The 13,548-nt window shown below is 45.2% G+C and overlaps 1 protein-coding gene across 1 annotated transcript in view; it reads left to right on the top strand.

The window, feature by feature from the left end:
- The window catches only part of SLC9A9 (solute carrier family 9 member A9), a 484,070-nt gene that overhangs the window by 292,184 nt on the left and 178,338 nt on the right, over positions 1–13,548 (top strand). The window contains exon 12 of the mRNA XM_087818510.1: positions 12,906–13,059. Coding sequence (XP_087674636.1) covers positions 12,906–13,059 — 154 coding nt within the window. The remainder of the gene's footprint in view (positions 1–12,905; positions 13,060–13,548) is intronic.

Genomic DNA, 13,548 nt, shown 5'->3' with positions numbered 1-13,548 from the left:
GGGGCACAGGCGCCCAGGATTCAGGGGGTGAGCCGCAGTTATAAATGCTCTCAGGCCAGGGCTTATATTAACGTGAGGGAGGGGGAATGATACGTCTTCTCCAGATGCTGCCTCAGATATCTCCAGGCTCCTTCCATGTTGTAGCACCGTCATTCCCTAAACCAAGGATCCTAAGGTGTGGTCTCTGGACTAGGAGTGTCACCAGTGATGTCGGCTCTAGGTTCTAGAGTTCAGCAAAGAAAGAATTTAGAGTCAAGAACTTTAGTGCGAGGGGAAGTTTATTTATCATGCAAAGCAAAAGTACACTTAAAAAAAAGACTCAAGCAGGCTGCTCAGAGTCTTGGCCCTTTAGAAAGTGAGTCACAGAGGCAGAAGAAATGAGCCAACTGGGCTGCGTGGACCCAAGAGTTAAGTTACAGAGGCAAAGGAAGGGACCTTGGAGGGGGTTAGTTCAGGCTGAGCTGCCGCAGCCCATTGCTCCCCTGGTTGCAAGTCTTGTAGGGACCCTAAGAGAAAGATCCACACCTGAAGAATGAAGGCGCAGGCATGCTCTAGAAAGAGGGCACATACACTGGGTCCTTCGTCTTAAGAGTTTTTATCTGTTTTCTAAAGGGGGAAATTTTAGGGTAGGTCTCAAGGGAGGATCTCAATAGAATATTTATCAGCTTTAAGTCATTTTGTGGTCAGTTTCACCTTCAAAGAATATCCCAAAGAGGGATTGGGATTGAGAGCATCTGCCCCAGCATGGTCTGAAATATGTAAGACCTTGCTATTTATTACCTGGCTGTAAGTTTCTCAGCCAGTTTGTTCAGCTATCTGTCCCAGTTTCCCTATTCCACTTGCCAAGAAATTTCCCTAGCTTCTTACTATCCTGCCTCAGGAGTATCAGCACCACCTGGGAACTTGTTAGAAATGCAAATTCTCGGGCCCGCCCAGACCCATTCAGTCAGACACTGGCAGCTCGGAATCCAGCCCTCTGAGCACGAACAAGTCCTCCAGGTGATTCTGATGTAGCTCAAGTTTGAGGATCGTGGCTATAGGGACTCATGGTGATAGAAGGAGAGAGATTGGAGCAGGAATAGGGGCAGGAGAGTCTGCTTCTTAAAAGCCTTGACCCAGTAATAACATGAATCAAGCCTGCTCTCATTTTGCTGGTAAGAACCAGCCATAAGACTATAACTAGCTGCAAGAGATGCTCAGAAATGTAGTGTCCGCAGCTGGATGACAGCAACGGGTTCTGGTGGACAGCCAGCCATCTTTGCCAACATGGCCCTCTGAGGCAGAAATATTGTCACCATTTACGGCATTGCTCCTTTGGAAAAACAACCCACTGACATCTTGGGCCATATAATTCTATTGTGTGGGGGCTGTCTTGTGCATTATAGGATGTTCAGCAGCCTCAGCTCACAATATTAACAGTAATGCTCCCCACCCCACACACCCCAGTTGGAGACAACTACAAATGTCTCCAGACATTGCCAAATATTCCCTGGGGGACAAAATTACTCCAAGTGGAGAACCACTGGTCTAAACAAAAAATATAACTTGTCTTTTCGACCACAGCCTGACCATAGGTGAGAATGTTACTTTCTTCTGGTCTCTGTTAGCCTTCCTCTTAAAACACTATGTTGAAGATTTCAGCTCATGGCAAAAGTTATTGCACACTGCACTACCACATCCACCTTACCTGCACAGAAATAAACTTCCCAAGCCAGAAGCATCTGTGTGCATTGACTCAGAGCCGTGACAGAGCTCATCCTATTTACAATTACCTTCCCGGATGCCCAAGGCATCCAAAAACAAACTTCATTTTATGAAAAAACATATTGAAGTTATGCTGCATTCCTTCCCAGTGGCCTTGCCTTTAAATGACTCAAGTTCAGAAGAGAGATGAAGGAAAGGAAGCTCTGCTTCTCTGACACAGACTTAGTTTCCAGAAAAAGGCAATGTACTGTTGGATGCAGAGGTTTTTCCACTGAAACAGTCTGTTGGCTTTGCTTCCATGTGATAAAATAACGTCAAACTGCAAATAGAATTGTGCAGCAAGGGTGCACTACCCTAGGAAAATGTATTTTGAATGAAACTGACATTTTGCCAGAAGTAGTTATCTTTTGCAAGGTCACGGGACTTCAGCAAGAATAAAAGCAATGCATGCTTCAATGGTAGACCCAAACTAAGGCTTGATTTATCATATTAATGATAAGAATGTGTTAAATCTTTTATATCAACCCCTCACAGTACTTGAAATGAAAGAAAAAAGGAACTGCAGTGGATTCCATCCCAACTGGAAAGAATGGCAGCAAAATCCCCCATCGGAGGGATATTTCTTTTAAAAAATGGGTTAATTTCTCAGAGACATTTCTGCCTTGCTGTCCATCTGCTCTTCATTTTTTTTGGGCTCCAGTTGTGTTTCAAAAGCAAAATATGCCCTTTCCCTCATGGTGTCACACATCCATCTGATGCTTAAGGAGGGCTTGCTCTAGGGGAGGCACCGTTCCAGCCCTGGGTCCACCCCACCTTTCGTGTGAAGGGACAGAGACCTTAAATATTAAAAATAAACATGATCGTTTCAGGAGGTGATAAGCGCAATAAAAGACATACAGGAAAGACCTAGCTGAGAGTGGAGGCATTAGAAAGCCGGGGGGCCTTCTGCGGACCGAGATGAAGCCAGTAACAGGGGCAGCGAGAGGAGCACTGGCGCTGTGAGGAGCCGCGTGGACAAAGGCCCCGAGGCACCAACAAACTTGCTCTAAAACCAACTCTATCTTCCTACACTTTTCAAGCATTACACCTTCCAGCCATCTCCCCACTCTCTCCAGTATAAAAATCTCTCCCCTGAACTCCAGATTCTTAGACACAACTCCCCTCAGCCTCTCCACTTCCATTTGAAGCGGCGGGCACTTGGGTTTCACGCGGCGAGCACAACTCCTTGATTCCTCTGCCCCCCAACACGCTCTTGCCTGCGGTCCCCGGTTCGCCCGTTTGTGCAGCCACAAGCTCCTGGGGCTCTCTCGTCTGCTCACACCCCGCCTCCAGCCCATCCGCAAACACTCGGGGCCTCTGACGTTACTCCAGCATCTGCCTCCTGGGCTGACCCACTTTCACTTCTTGCCCGGACGAATTCAGCAGCCTCCCACTGACCTCCAACCTCTAGCCTGGAAATTTGCTTTTCATAGCAGAACCAGAGTGATCCTTTTAAGCATAAACCAGATTATATTACTACCCGCCAAAAACCTTTCTAAAGTTTTCCATCTCAAAATAAAATTCAAAAGCCTTGCTATTCAAGAGCACACATGATCTGGCAACGTTACCACTTTGGAGTTATCTTATCTCTTTCCATTCTCCTCCCCTTCACCCCCATTTATTCCATCCCAGCCGCCCAGCCCCTCTGCTGCTACTTGAACACGCAGCTATCCTCTTGCCTCAGGGCCGCTGCGTCTACCTTTCCAGAGGCCTGGAACGTTGCTCTTTCAGATATGCACGTGACATCTCTCACGCTTTAGAGATTCCGCTCAACTGTCACTAACCAGGGTGGCTTTCTCAACCACCTAAACACCCCACCTCACCCCTCACATAAACACATTTTCTATCATCTTACCCTACATCATATAAATAGTTTCTAACTAATCTGGAATCTCCTATAAAGTAGAGACTATCTTTTGGTTACTGCTATCCCCTGGGGCCCAAATGGATAAAGAAATGAATCCATGAATATCACCACCTCATATCTAGAGGATCTAAAACCACTGCAATCATTCAATTTAATAGCATTTATAAGTTTTGTGTTTTGGGTACTATGAGAGATATAAAAACTGTGTAAGAAAGATGTAACACCAACCTTTTAAAAGATTAAAATTAAGGTTAAACAACAGATCGCATTAAACAATTTATTTCAGACTATCATTTAATAATCCATTAAATGGCATAAATAATAAGTGGCATGTGCAACCTGTTTTATAGGATTTCTAAGAGAGAGAGCAATGTGGACTGAGTATTGGGGGAACTCCACGAGGGTGGAATAGAGGCAGGAAAGGCAAACAGTGGGCTAACAGTGGGGCCATGGCCCAGAGGTAAGAAGAGAGAAGCCCATGGGCTTGGTATGAAAAGTTCTCAGTGGGGAAGAAATAACATGTGGAAAAAGTGGGGTGAGGTTCGGATTAGAGTCTCAGTGGTCTGTGGGATGTTACTTGCAGTTGGTGGGTCAGATCACAACCTCATAAAGTTAGGTTTTGAGGAAACTGTTCAACAGGACATGAATAGCCTGGAAGGAGGAGAAGACGAGCTGTGAGGCCAAGAGACTAGAGTGTCTGTTAGAAGCAGTCAGGGAGTGAGGCAATGGGCTTTGGACCAAGGTGGTGCGCAGGGCAGTCAGAGGAGCCCGAGCGACCATGTGACCCACTCCTTGCTGAATCCAGCTCTCTGGAGTTAGGACACTAGTGTCAAGGACTGCATATCTTTTTAAGTTCCACTGCTGATTCTGATGTGTACCTCTAGTTAAAGACCATAAGTCTAGTTCTAAAACTGTTGTAGGGGGAGGGAACGGCACTGGGTTTTAGGCCTGTGGGGTCAGACCAGACCTGGGTACAGCAACCTTGGTACTTGCGTTCTGGCTAGGAAAGAATTTGGAGCCAAGACATGAATCACAGATGTAGAAGAAGTGATTCATAGAAGAAATGGGCTCAGGAAACAAGTTAGAAAGGCAAAGGAAGGGCTGGAGGAAGCTAATGCTAATGTGCCTGGGGTGGGGGGGTAGGGGATAGGGGATGGGGGATGGGAAAGGGGAAAGGCATGGACATACTCCCTGGAGGGAGAGCGCTGGGTCCTCTGTCCTAGTGGTTTTCATCGTGGAGAGCTTAGGGGAGGTCCCAGGGAAAGATCTTATTATAATATTCAGCAGTTTTCCAGGTGTGTCCTTTTAGGGTCCTGGTCTCCACTGATTGACTGGTTGGCACCACGGTGGGGGCCATCATTCAATGTAGCTGGTCCTGAGATCAGCTGTGGCTGGTTTTGCTGCTTTTCTGGGCCTGGAGCTGAAATACAACTGAGGCCTAAATGTTATCTCTAGTGAGGAAAGGTCAGGGGGTCCAAACTGCATGACCAGCAATATACTAGGGGAGGAAAGGCACCTTGGGGGCAAGGTCCCACCCTACAATTATTCTTTGCTAGGCACCTGGGGCTTTCCACCCTGGTGACCTTCTGTACCTGGCCCACTGTCCCTGTTCTGCTGATGTCTGTCTAACTGCCTATCATAAAACCTCCATTTAGAGATGAGGCAACACAGATCCAGATGAGGGAACCCACTTAGGATATACAACCTGTCAGGGGCAGGTCTCCGAACAGGTCCCAGGTCTCTTGACTCTCCATATAATGCTTTCAGGGTCTCAGTAAATAAGAAAAGGGCAGAAGCTAAACTTGAAGGAACAATTACTCAACCATTTCATTAAAGTAGGAGGTGCTGGTCGTTTTTCCATATATAATCTGGAATCATAGAAAACCAGAACATGCATCCATTCATTGACTTTGTCAATGAAAGAGCATCCAGCCTAAGAAAAAGTTTTACAAGAGATTATTTGAGCTAATCTGATGACAATTGCCAAGAAGCAAAATCTCAACAGGTTGCAAAAATGCTTCCAAGAGTGGCAGCTTTTTTATATGTATATATCTTTTTTATTTCAGAGAGAGGAAAGGAGAAGGAGAGAGACAGAAACATCAATGATGAGAGACATTGATCGGCTGCCTCCTGGGAGGGATCGAGCCTGCAACCTGGGCATGTGCCCTGACCGGGCATCAAACCAGGATCTCCTGGATCCTAGGTCGATGCTCAACTGCTGAGCCATGCCCAGCCAGCCAGGCCCAAGAGTGGCAATTTTGTAGCTGATTTCAAACATTAGAATCAAAGGAGAAAATGTAAGGAAGGTCACCTGAAACCTACTGATGCTGAAGAGCGTGGAAGAAATCAAAGCAGAGAAATCTCTGGACTTGGATAGAGTAAGATGAAGAGACACACACTTCTTTCACCTTGCCGGGCACAGGAGAGTTAACAGTTAACATTTACAGCACATAGACACGGTACTCAGGGAACAAGATGACAACGAGGGGCTCTGCGGCCTTGTGACCTGGTGGGCCAGACCCCTCAGGCCTGGGAAAGATCACTCTGACATTTCAAAGTTGTGTTATCTTAGATGCAAAAAGACAATAGGCAGGCTCAATTAAGGTAAAGATTGGCCTCTGTCAAGGAAGCTACAGGCCTCGGACGGGACAACCCACCATGACCTGCTTTTGATTAGGACGTTTTATGTTCAGACCATCCTAGTGTTACCAGTGCTGGGGTTTGGGGCTCCCCAAGATAAAAATCAAGAGGAACCACCCGGGAAACTTCTGGACAGATTTTATTAAGCTTGTGCTTGAGCACAAGGGAGGCAGCACAGAGGAAAGGAAGGTCCTGTGAACTGGCTGGGGGCTGGCTCTGCTTGGTGCTTTTATAAGCTGGGGGCAAAGTGGGCTTGTGGGGAAAGCCAGGCTTTTGAAAGGCAGGCTTGCAGAATCTTCATTTCAGGGTCGGGTGACTTCCGTTTCCAGCTGCGCTGTCTGGTAACTATGTCCGTGCCTGCACTGTGGGGCAAGAGGGCAGCATAGCTCCCTACCACCGCCCCAGGAGGGGCACGGAGCGGGCAAACCTCCATCAACTGCACATGCGGGTCAGGAGTTTTCATCTGCAAGGAAGCAGGCACTTAGAGGGAGATCAAATCAGCCACCGCTGCGTTTCTGAGTAGGAAGTGGAGGGGTGGTGGCATTATTGCTGTCAGCTTATCTGGTGTTCCTTCTGGCTACCTGGTCTCAGCTTCGTTTCCTGGCCACCCAGTATTTTCCATTCCAGGCCCAGGCCCCTCTGCTGTCTCACAGTGTGCTTACTTTTAATCTTTCAGTTTGTAAAGTCTACCATGCAGGCCTCCCCTCAGCTTGTGAGGTTTAATATGTGGCCCCTCTATAGTCCACAATTTGTTCAACAAATATTTACTGAGCACCTATTATGTGCTTGGCATTTTTCTAGGTGTTGTAGATAAACAAAGAGCCAGCCAATTACAATGTAGTGTCATAAATTCCCTGGTACAGGTTGACTAGGAATGTAAGTTAGCCCAGGGAGGCCCAGACCTCACAGGAGGCTTCGCAGAGAAGTCAGTGGCTCAGCTGAGCTCTGAAGACCAGCTGAAATTAGGTAAAGTTTGGGTGAGGGTTATAGAAGAAAGACCTGAAGAGAATTTGAATGGGAGAATATAATTTCAGTACAGAAAATCACATATGCAAAGTCTTCTTTAATCCACCAATAATTTCAGTGTCTGAAACATTATGCATCTGTTGACAATGGTCATAACTTGGGCCCCCATAAGTTTAGCAATCTTACCTTTTCCTTCATTAGACTATACATACAAAGCATACTCTACACCTATCACAATTTACCAGTTAAGAGAGTCATTTATGCAGGACCATGAGTCCTAGATTAGAGGTCATTCCATCAGATCTTGGTCACACTAGCTTCCACATTTCCTCATCACATTCCCCAAGCCCCACCCCTACCCTTTCCCCACCCCCACCATTTTGTGTATTGTGCAGCACACACTGAGTGCTTAGTAAATAGTTTTTGACTACTGCTTTGCCTTCAATAAAACTTATTTATATTGCTTTGATTTAAATGTAATTGTATGGGACCATCACCATTCAGAACACATTTGCAAATGTATAACAGATTAAGTTTCACTTTTGCTCTTTAAAGATAAACAGGAAAATGCACATTTTTTTGCAGCGGGGTCCTTGCTACAAAGCTTTCCTTGGTGATACTTGATACTCTTCTATTGTTATGAATAGAAAGTAATTGTAATTAACATAAGGATCCCTTAGAGGCCAATTTTAAATGAAACTGCATTTAACTGCAGGTGATTCTTTTATTTTCCCAAGATGATGTTAACATTCCAACTAACTCTGTGAAATATGTCGAATCTCTGCAAAGTAAACCTGTCTGAAATGAAATGGCATCGTTTTCAACCCCCAAAGCATAGACAACAAAGAGAAAAAGAGAGTTAAGTCCAAAGGGCCCCGTAAAATGAAACTAAACACAAGCTCGGCGATCAGCTCTGGGTTTGCTGGGTTTCTAAGCAAAATGCTCTGTGTTCTCTGGGAATAGTGATTTGCTAAAAGAAACCAAGTAAATAGTAATTTTTCATTTCTAGTATTTTGTTGGTTGCCTAAGTAATTTATTTTAGTCCTAAAGCCCTCTGTTTCCCAAGTCCGTTGTGTTAAGAAGGTAGGATAAGTGGGCACGGGACCTCCACATAGCAGTTAATCAATGCAGACTGCTATGGACTGAATCGAGTCGTGTCCCCTCAAATTCATACGTTGAAGCTTTAATCCCCTGTGATGGTATTTGGTGTGGGGCCTTTGGGAGGTTATGAGAGTGGGGCCCTATGATAGGATTAGTGCCCTTACAAGCGGAGGCCCAGGGAGCTTGCTCTCACATAGCAACATGTGGCCTTCTGCAAGCCAGGAAGAGCACGCTTACCAGAACCTGGCCGCGATCTTGGCCACCTAGCCTCCAAAACCCTGAGCAGTAAACCTCAGTTGTTGAAGCTACACAGCCTATTGGTGTTTTGTTCCAGCTAAGACACACGTATTGAATGAAGCAATGAATGGTCATTGATTTGACAATTGTCTAGGCTCCAAATGTGTGACATATAACTTTGGGATCATAAAGGAGTGAGAGACAGGCAATGGTTCTTATCTGGAGTCCACTTGGCAACCTCGCTTCCTATCGCGCTCCCCACACTGCCAGGACGTCGCACCTGCCATGTGCCGGGTGTGCCACATGTGACCAGGGTTCTGGACAGATAACTCTGCTCCCAAGCACTGTTTCCATGGGGTTTTAGATGGTCATTATATGGAGAAGGCAGCCTCTTGCCAACATCTTGGAGTCTGGCCCTAATTAGCAATAGTTTTCCACCTGTGCAAGTACAAGGCATGGCAGGACTTTTGTTTTTTTTAGAGACCTCTGCATTGCATTCTATAAATATCAAGAGGTAGATATATAGGATATATCTGTGTATATATATATGAAGTCAGAATAATAGACATCTCTGAGTATATTTTTAAATCAAAAAATACTCACGTATAGATAATTTAGATTTAAGAACATAGTTATTCTAGTTTAACAAAATAGCAATGTACTACTAAATATATTTAGGAAAATAAACGGTTGTCCTCGATATCTAACATGAAAGAGTTTACAATAAGAATGATATAGTCATTTTAACTTTTATTCTAATTTCTATTCTTTTCCTTCTCACAGAAGTTCAAAGTGCACGCACACATAAATATTCAATAAACAATTAGGCTCTTAGCATTTAGCACCCCTCATACTCACCCCCGGACTGGGGGTAGCGCTCCTTCCCGGAGACCCCGGCTTTGGGCCAGAGGAAGTGAGAGCATGGAAAGGCCACGCGGGCCACAGGCCTGCAGGCGACCAGACCTGCGAGCTGCACCCGGCCTCCGACCCTCTGCTCAGATACAAAGTCTGTAAGACTGTTTCCTTCAGTTTCATTCCCTAGCGACACTGTCTGTGTTTCCGGGAGCCAATATTGTTAGAAGATTCCCCAGAATCCAGGGTTATTCATACCCACCCCCACCCCCGCATCCGCAGCCGGTCTGAACACAGAAGCACCCCTGGGGCCGTCTCAGGGGCTCAGCATCTCGGGGTAGAACTTGTTCACTAGTATTTTCTTCAAATGTCACCTTCCTTACCTTCAGGCCACTTCCTTGCCTACATGGAGATTTAGAATCATTTCCTTCCTCCGCTGCACTTTGCTCCTTGACAGTATTTTATTTTAGAGCCGAGTGCAGGTGCTCCCGCCCTGGGGCGTCTTGTCTGGGGATGTGAGCCTGAGCCTCCGCAGCCTGTCTCTGGCTCGCAGCGTGGAGGGGGAGGGAGCCCTGTGCTCCAAGTGGGGAGCCCAGGGGTAGCCGGCTAATTTCAGCTTTCCTCACCCTCCTACTATCCAATTTCTAAAACTTTTTAAACATATGAATAAAGATTTGGAAATTTAGAAATCTAGATGATACAGTAAATATTATAAAAAGTAGACCACTACATTTTACCTATGCGATTTAAGCATGTTGATAAAAATAACCAAATCACTGTCTTTAACTTTACTTGCTGTCATTCTAAATGTTTATTTGTTCCATTACCTGATATAACAGGACCCATAAATGTGTTGCGAGTCTTGTGTTACCCAAGAGAGACTTTCCATTTTAATTTTCACTTTACTATTTGTGCTTTTGTTTACTTTTCTTCAAAGTCTACATCTCTTTTTTTAATGTTACCACACTTTGATTTGAAATTTTGACATGAAAATTTAATTAACATACTGTTAATGAAGAAAAAAATAAAACAGGAAAAATGCAGGTTTTAATAGAATTGGTTTAGATTATGGGCTTTGTAAGAGTATTTACTCAAGCTGGGAAGTTCTTCAGTGTTATTTATTCATTTTTAATAAGTTTCAAGGATCCATAAACTTTTTTTTATTGTCATCTGACACATTTGATTTTTTTAAAGCAAATGTGCCCAGAAAGATTTTTTTTTAGATGTAGACAAAATTAGTCTAAAATTTGATGGAAAAGCAAAAGACCTAGAATAATTAAAATGATTTTGAAAATGAGATATGTCACTCTCCTCAATCTTATGTCTGAGTAACCATACAGTGTACGGTTAGAAGGACAGACACACATATCAGTGGAACAGAACAGAGAACCAAAAACAGAGACACATGAATACACCTGACTGACTTTTGACAAAGGCACAAAAGCAATTCAGTGGAGCAATTAAACATCCATAGACGAAAAGTGAACCCCAACCTTATAGAAAACTTAATTCAAAATGATCAGGGACTTAAATGTAAAATGGAAAGCTAAACAAATTTGGAAAAAAATTTAAAAACACAGGAGGAAAACTTTGGTACCTGGACCTTAGCAAAAACTTCTTAGACATGATTTCAAACACATGGTTCATAAAAGCAAAACTCAATAGGTTACATTTCATCAATAAAGAGCTACGAAGTGGGAGGAACTATATATCATCAAAGGACTACTACCTAGAATATTTAAAGAACTCTCAAAACTTAATGCTCAAAATCCAACAGCCCAATTGGAAAACGAAGTAAAAACATGAAGAGGCATTTCACCAAGAGGCTATAAAGATAACAGATAAGCACATTAAAAAAATGTTCCTCATTAGTTATCAGAAAAACGCAAATTAAAACCAAAAATGAGACACTGACAATGGTGGGGAGAGGGACTGGGGAGAGGGATGTGACGGGGTGGAATGGGTCATAGGGGAGAAAAAGGGACATCTGTAATATTTTAAACAAAAATAAATTTTAAAAAATAAATAAATAAAATAAAAAATAAAAATAAAAAACCAATATGAGAACAACAACAAAAATGAGCGTAGCAGGGCGTGGCTCAGTGGTTGAACACTGACCTAGGATCCAGGAGATCACGGTTCGATTCCCGGTCAGGGCACAGGCCCCGGTTGCAGGCTTGTCCCCAGTTGGGGGCATGCAGGAGGCGGCCGATCAATGACTCTCTCATCATTGATGTTTCTATCTCTCTCTCCCCCTCTCCCTTCCTCCCTCTGAAATCAATATATATTAAAAAACAAAACAAAACCCCCACAATGAGCTGTTACATACGCCTATCAGAAAGGCTGAAGTAAAAAAATAGTGACAACACTGAATGCTGGTGAGGGTGCAGAGCCACAGGGCAACATACACGGCGGGTGGGAATGCGAAACGGTACAGCCACTCTGGAAGACAGTCTGGTCATTTCTTTTAAAAACATACAAATACCATATGCCTCAGTGACTTCAGTCCTGGGAATTTATCTCAGAGAAATGGAAACTTAGGTTTACACTCACGGCAGCCTTATTTGTAAGAGCCCAAACTGGAAACAACCCAGATGTCCTTCAATAGCTGGATGGTTAGACAAACTGAAACATCCGTACCATGGGATTCTCTCGGTAATAAAAAGGAACAAACTATTGATAGATCTGGCAACTGGATGAGTATCCAGAGAATTATGCTGGGTGAAAAAAAGCCACTTTCAAGAGGCTACATACTTCATGATTTCATTTAGAGAACACGCTTGAAATGGCAACATTACAGAAATGGAAAGTTGATTACTGGTTGCCAGAAATGGAAGAGGGAGTGTTTAGGAGAGGGCGAGTAGAAGAGGGCATGTAGGAGGGGCGGGTAGGAGAGGGCATGTAGGAGGGGCGGGTAGGAGAGGGCATGTAGGAGGGGCGGGTAGGAGAGGGCATGTAGGAGGGGCGGGTAGGAGAGGGCATGTAGGAGGGGCGGGTAGGAGAGGGCATGTAGGAGGGGCGGGTAGGAGAGGGCATGTAGGAGGGGCGGGTAGGAGAGGGCATGTAGGAGGGGCGGGTAGGAGAGGGCATGTAGGAGGGGCGGGTAGGAGAGGGCATGTAGGAGGGGCGGGTAGGAGAGGGCATGTAGGAGGGGGTAGGAGGGGGGTAGGAGGGAAGTGGGTGTGGTTATAAAAAGGACCGAGGGGTCTTTGTGCTGATGAGAATGCACTAGACCTCGCCCATGTCGGTGTTAGAATTGTGGCTGTGACGTTGTTCTGCTAGTTTGCAAGATGTTGTCATTGGGGGGAAAGGGCACAAGAAAAGTCTGTTATTTCTTACAACTGCCTATGAACCTACCATTACATATTTCTAAATAAAAAGTTTAATTTATAAAGTAACTGTGTTTGAAAAGTAGTTTTGTTTGTTAGCAAATTATAAAGATAAATTCGACTAAATGAGGAGACTTGCACGGATGTTCACTCTGTCTGCTTCCCGGCAGGCCTGCGAGGAGCCATCGCGTTCGCCTTGGCGATTCGGGACACGGGCTCGCAGCCCAAGCAGATGATGTTCACCACGGCGCTGCTGCTCGTGTTCTTCACAGTCTGGGTGTTCGGAGGAGGGACCACCCCCATGCTGGCCTGGCTGCAGATCAGGTGAGTGGCCCCCGGGCGAGGGCACCGCCGAGGCAGGGCTGTGCTGACCTGCTCGAAGTACAGGGGCAAAGTAGCGTCAGTCACAAGGTGGCCCGATATGGCCTGTCGCCGACTGTCAACTTCTCCAAGACGCCCAGAAACCTCGGGGTGATGTCTGTTTACTGCCTGTCCCTGGAAATGGTTCATTTACCTATGAAGTCCTCCATTCAGCACTCTTTAGTACACCGAGATGGGTTATGGCGGTTACACAAATGAGGAAGACGTGGTCCCCTCCTCGAGGTACTCACAGCCCAACAGGATTCACACAGAGAAAGCGGGACTACCGAGGAGACAGTGAGTTTGTTTCACTTTTAATTCCTCACAGCACTTACGGTAGAGCTGGGGACTCGGGACATGCTTAAACATACCTGACTGGCGAGCCACGTGTTTAGCCAGAGGGAGGCTACGGACAAGCCAGACAGTGTTCAGCTTGTGCCCGGCTCCAGCAGG

This window comes from Miniopterus natalensis, chromosome 6, assembly GCF_054644295.1.
Source record: "Miniopterus natalensis isolate mMinNat1 chromosome 6, mMinNat1.hap1, whole genome shotgun sequence".
Lineage (NCBI taxonomy): Eukaryota > Metazoa > Chordata > Mammalia > Chiroptera > Miniopteridae > Miniopterus > Miniopterus natalensis.
The sequence above is the reverse complement of the archived record's forward strand: the minus strand, read 5'-3'. Positions and strand labels throughout refer to the sequence as shown.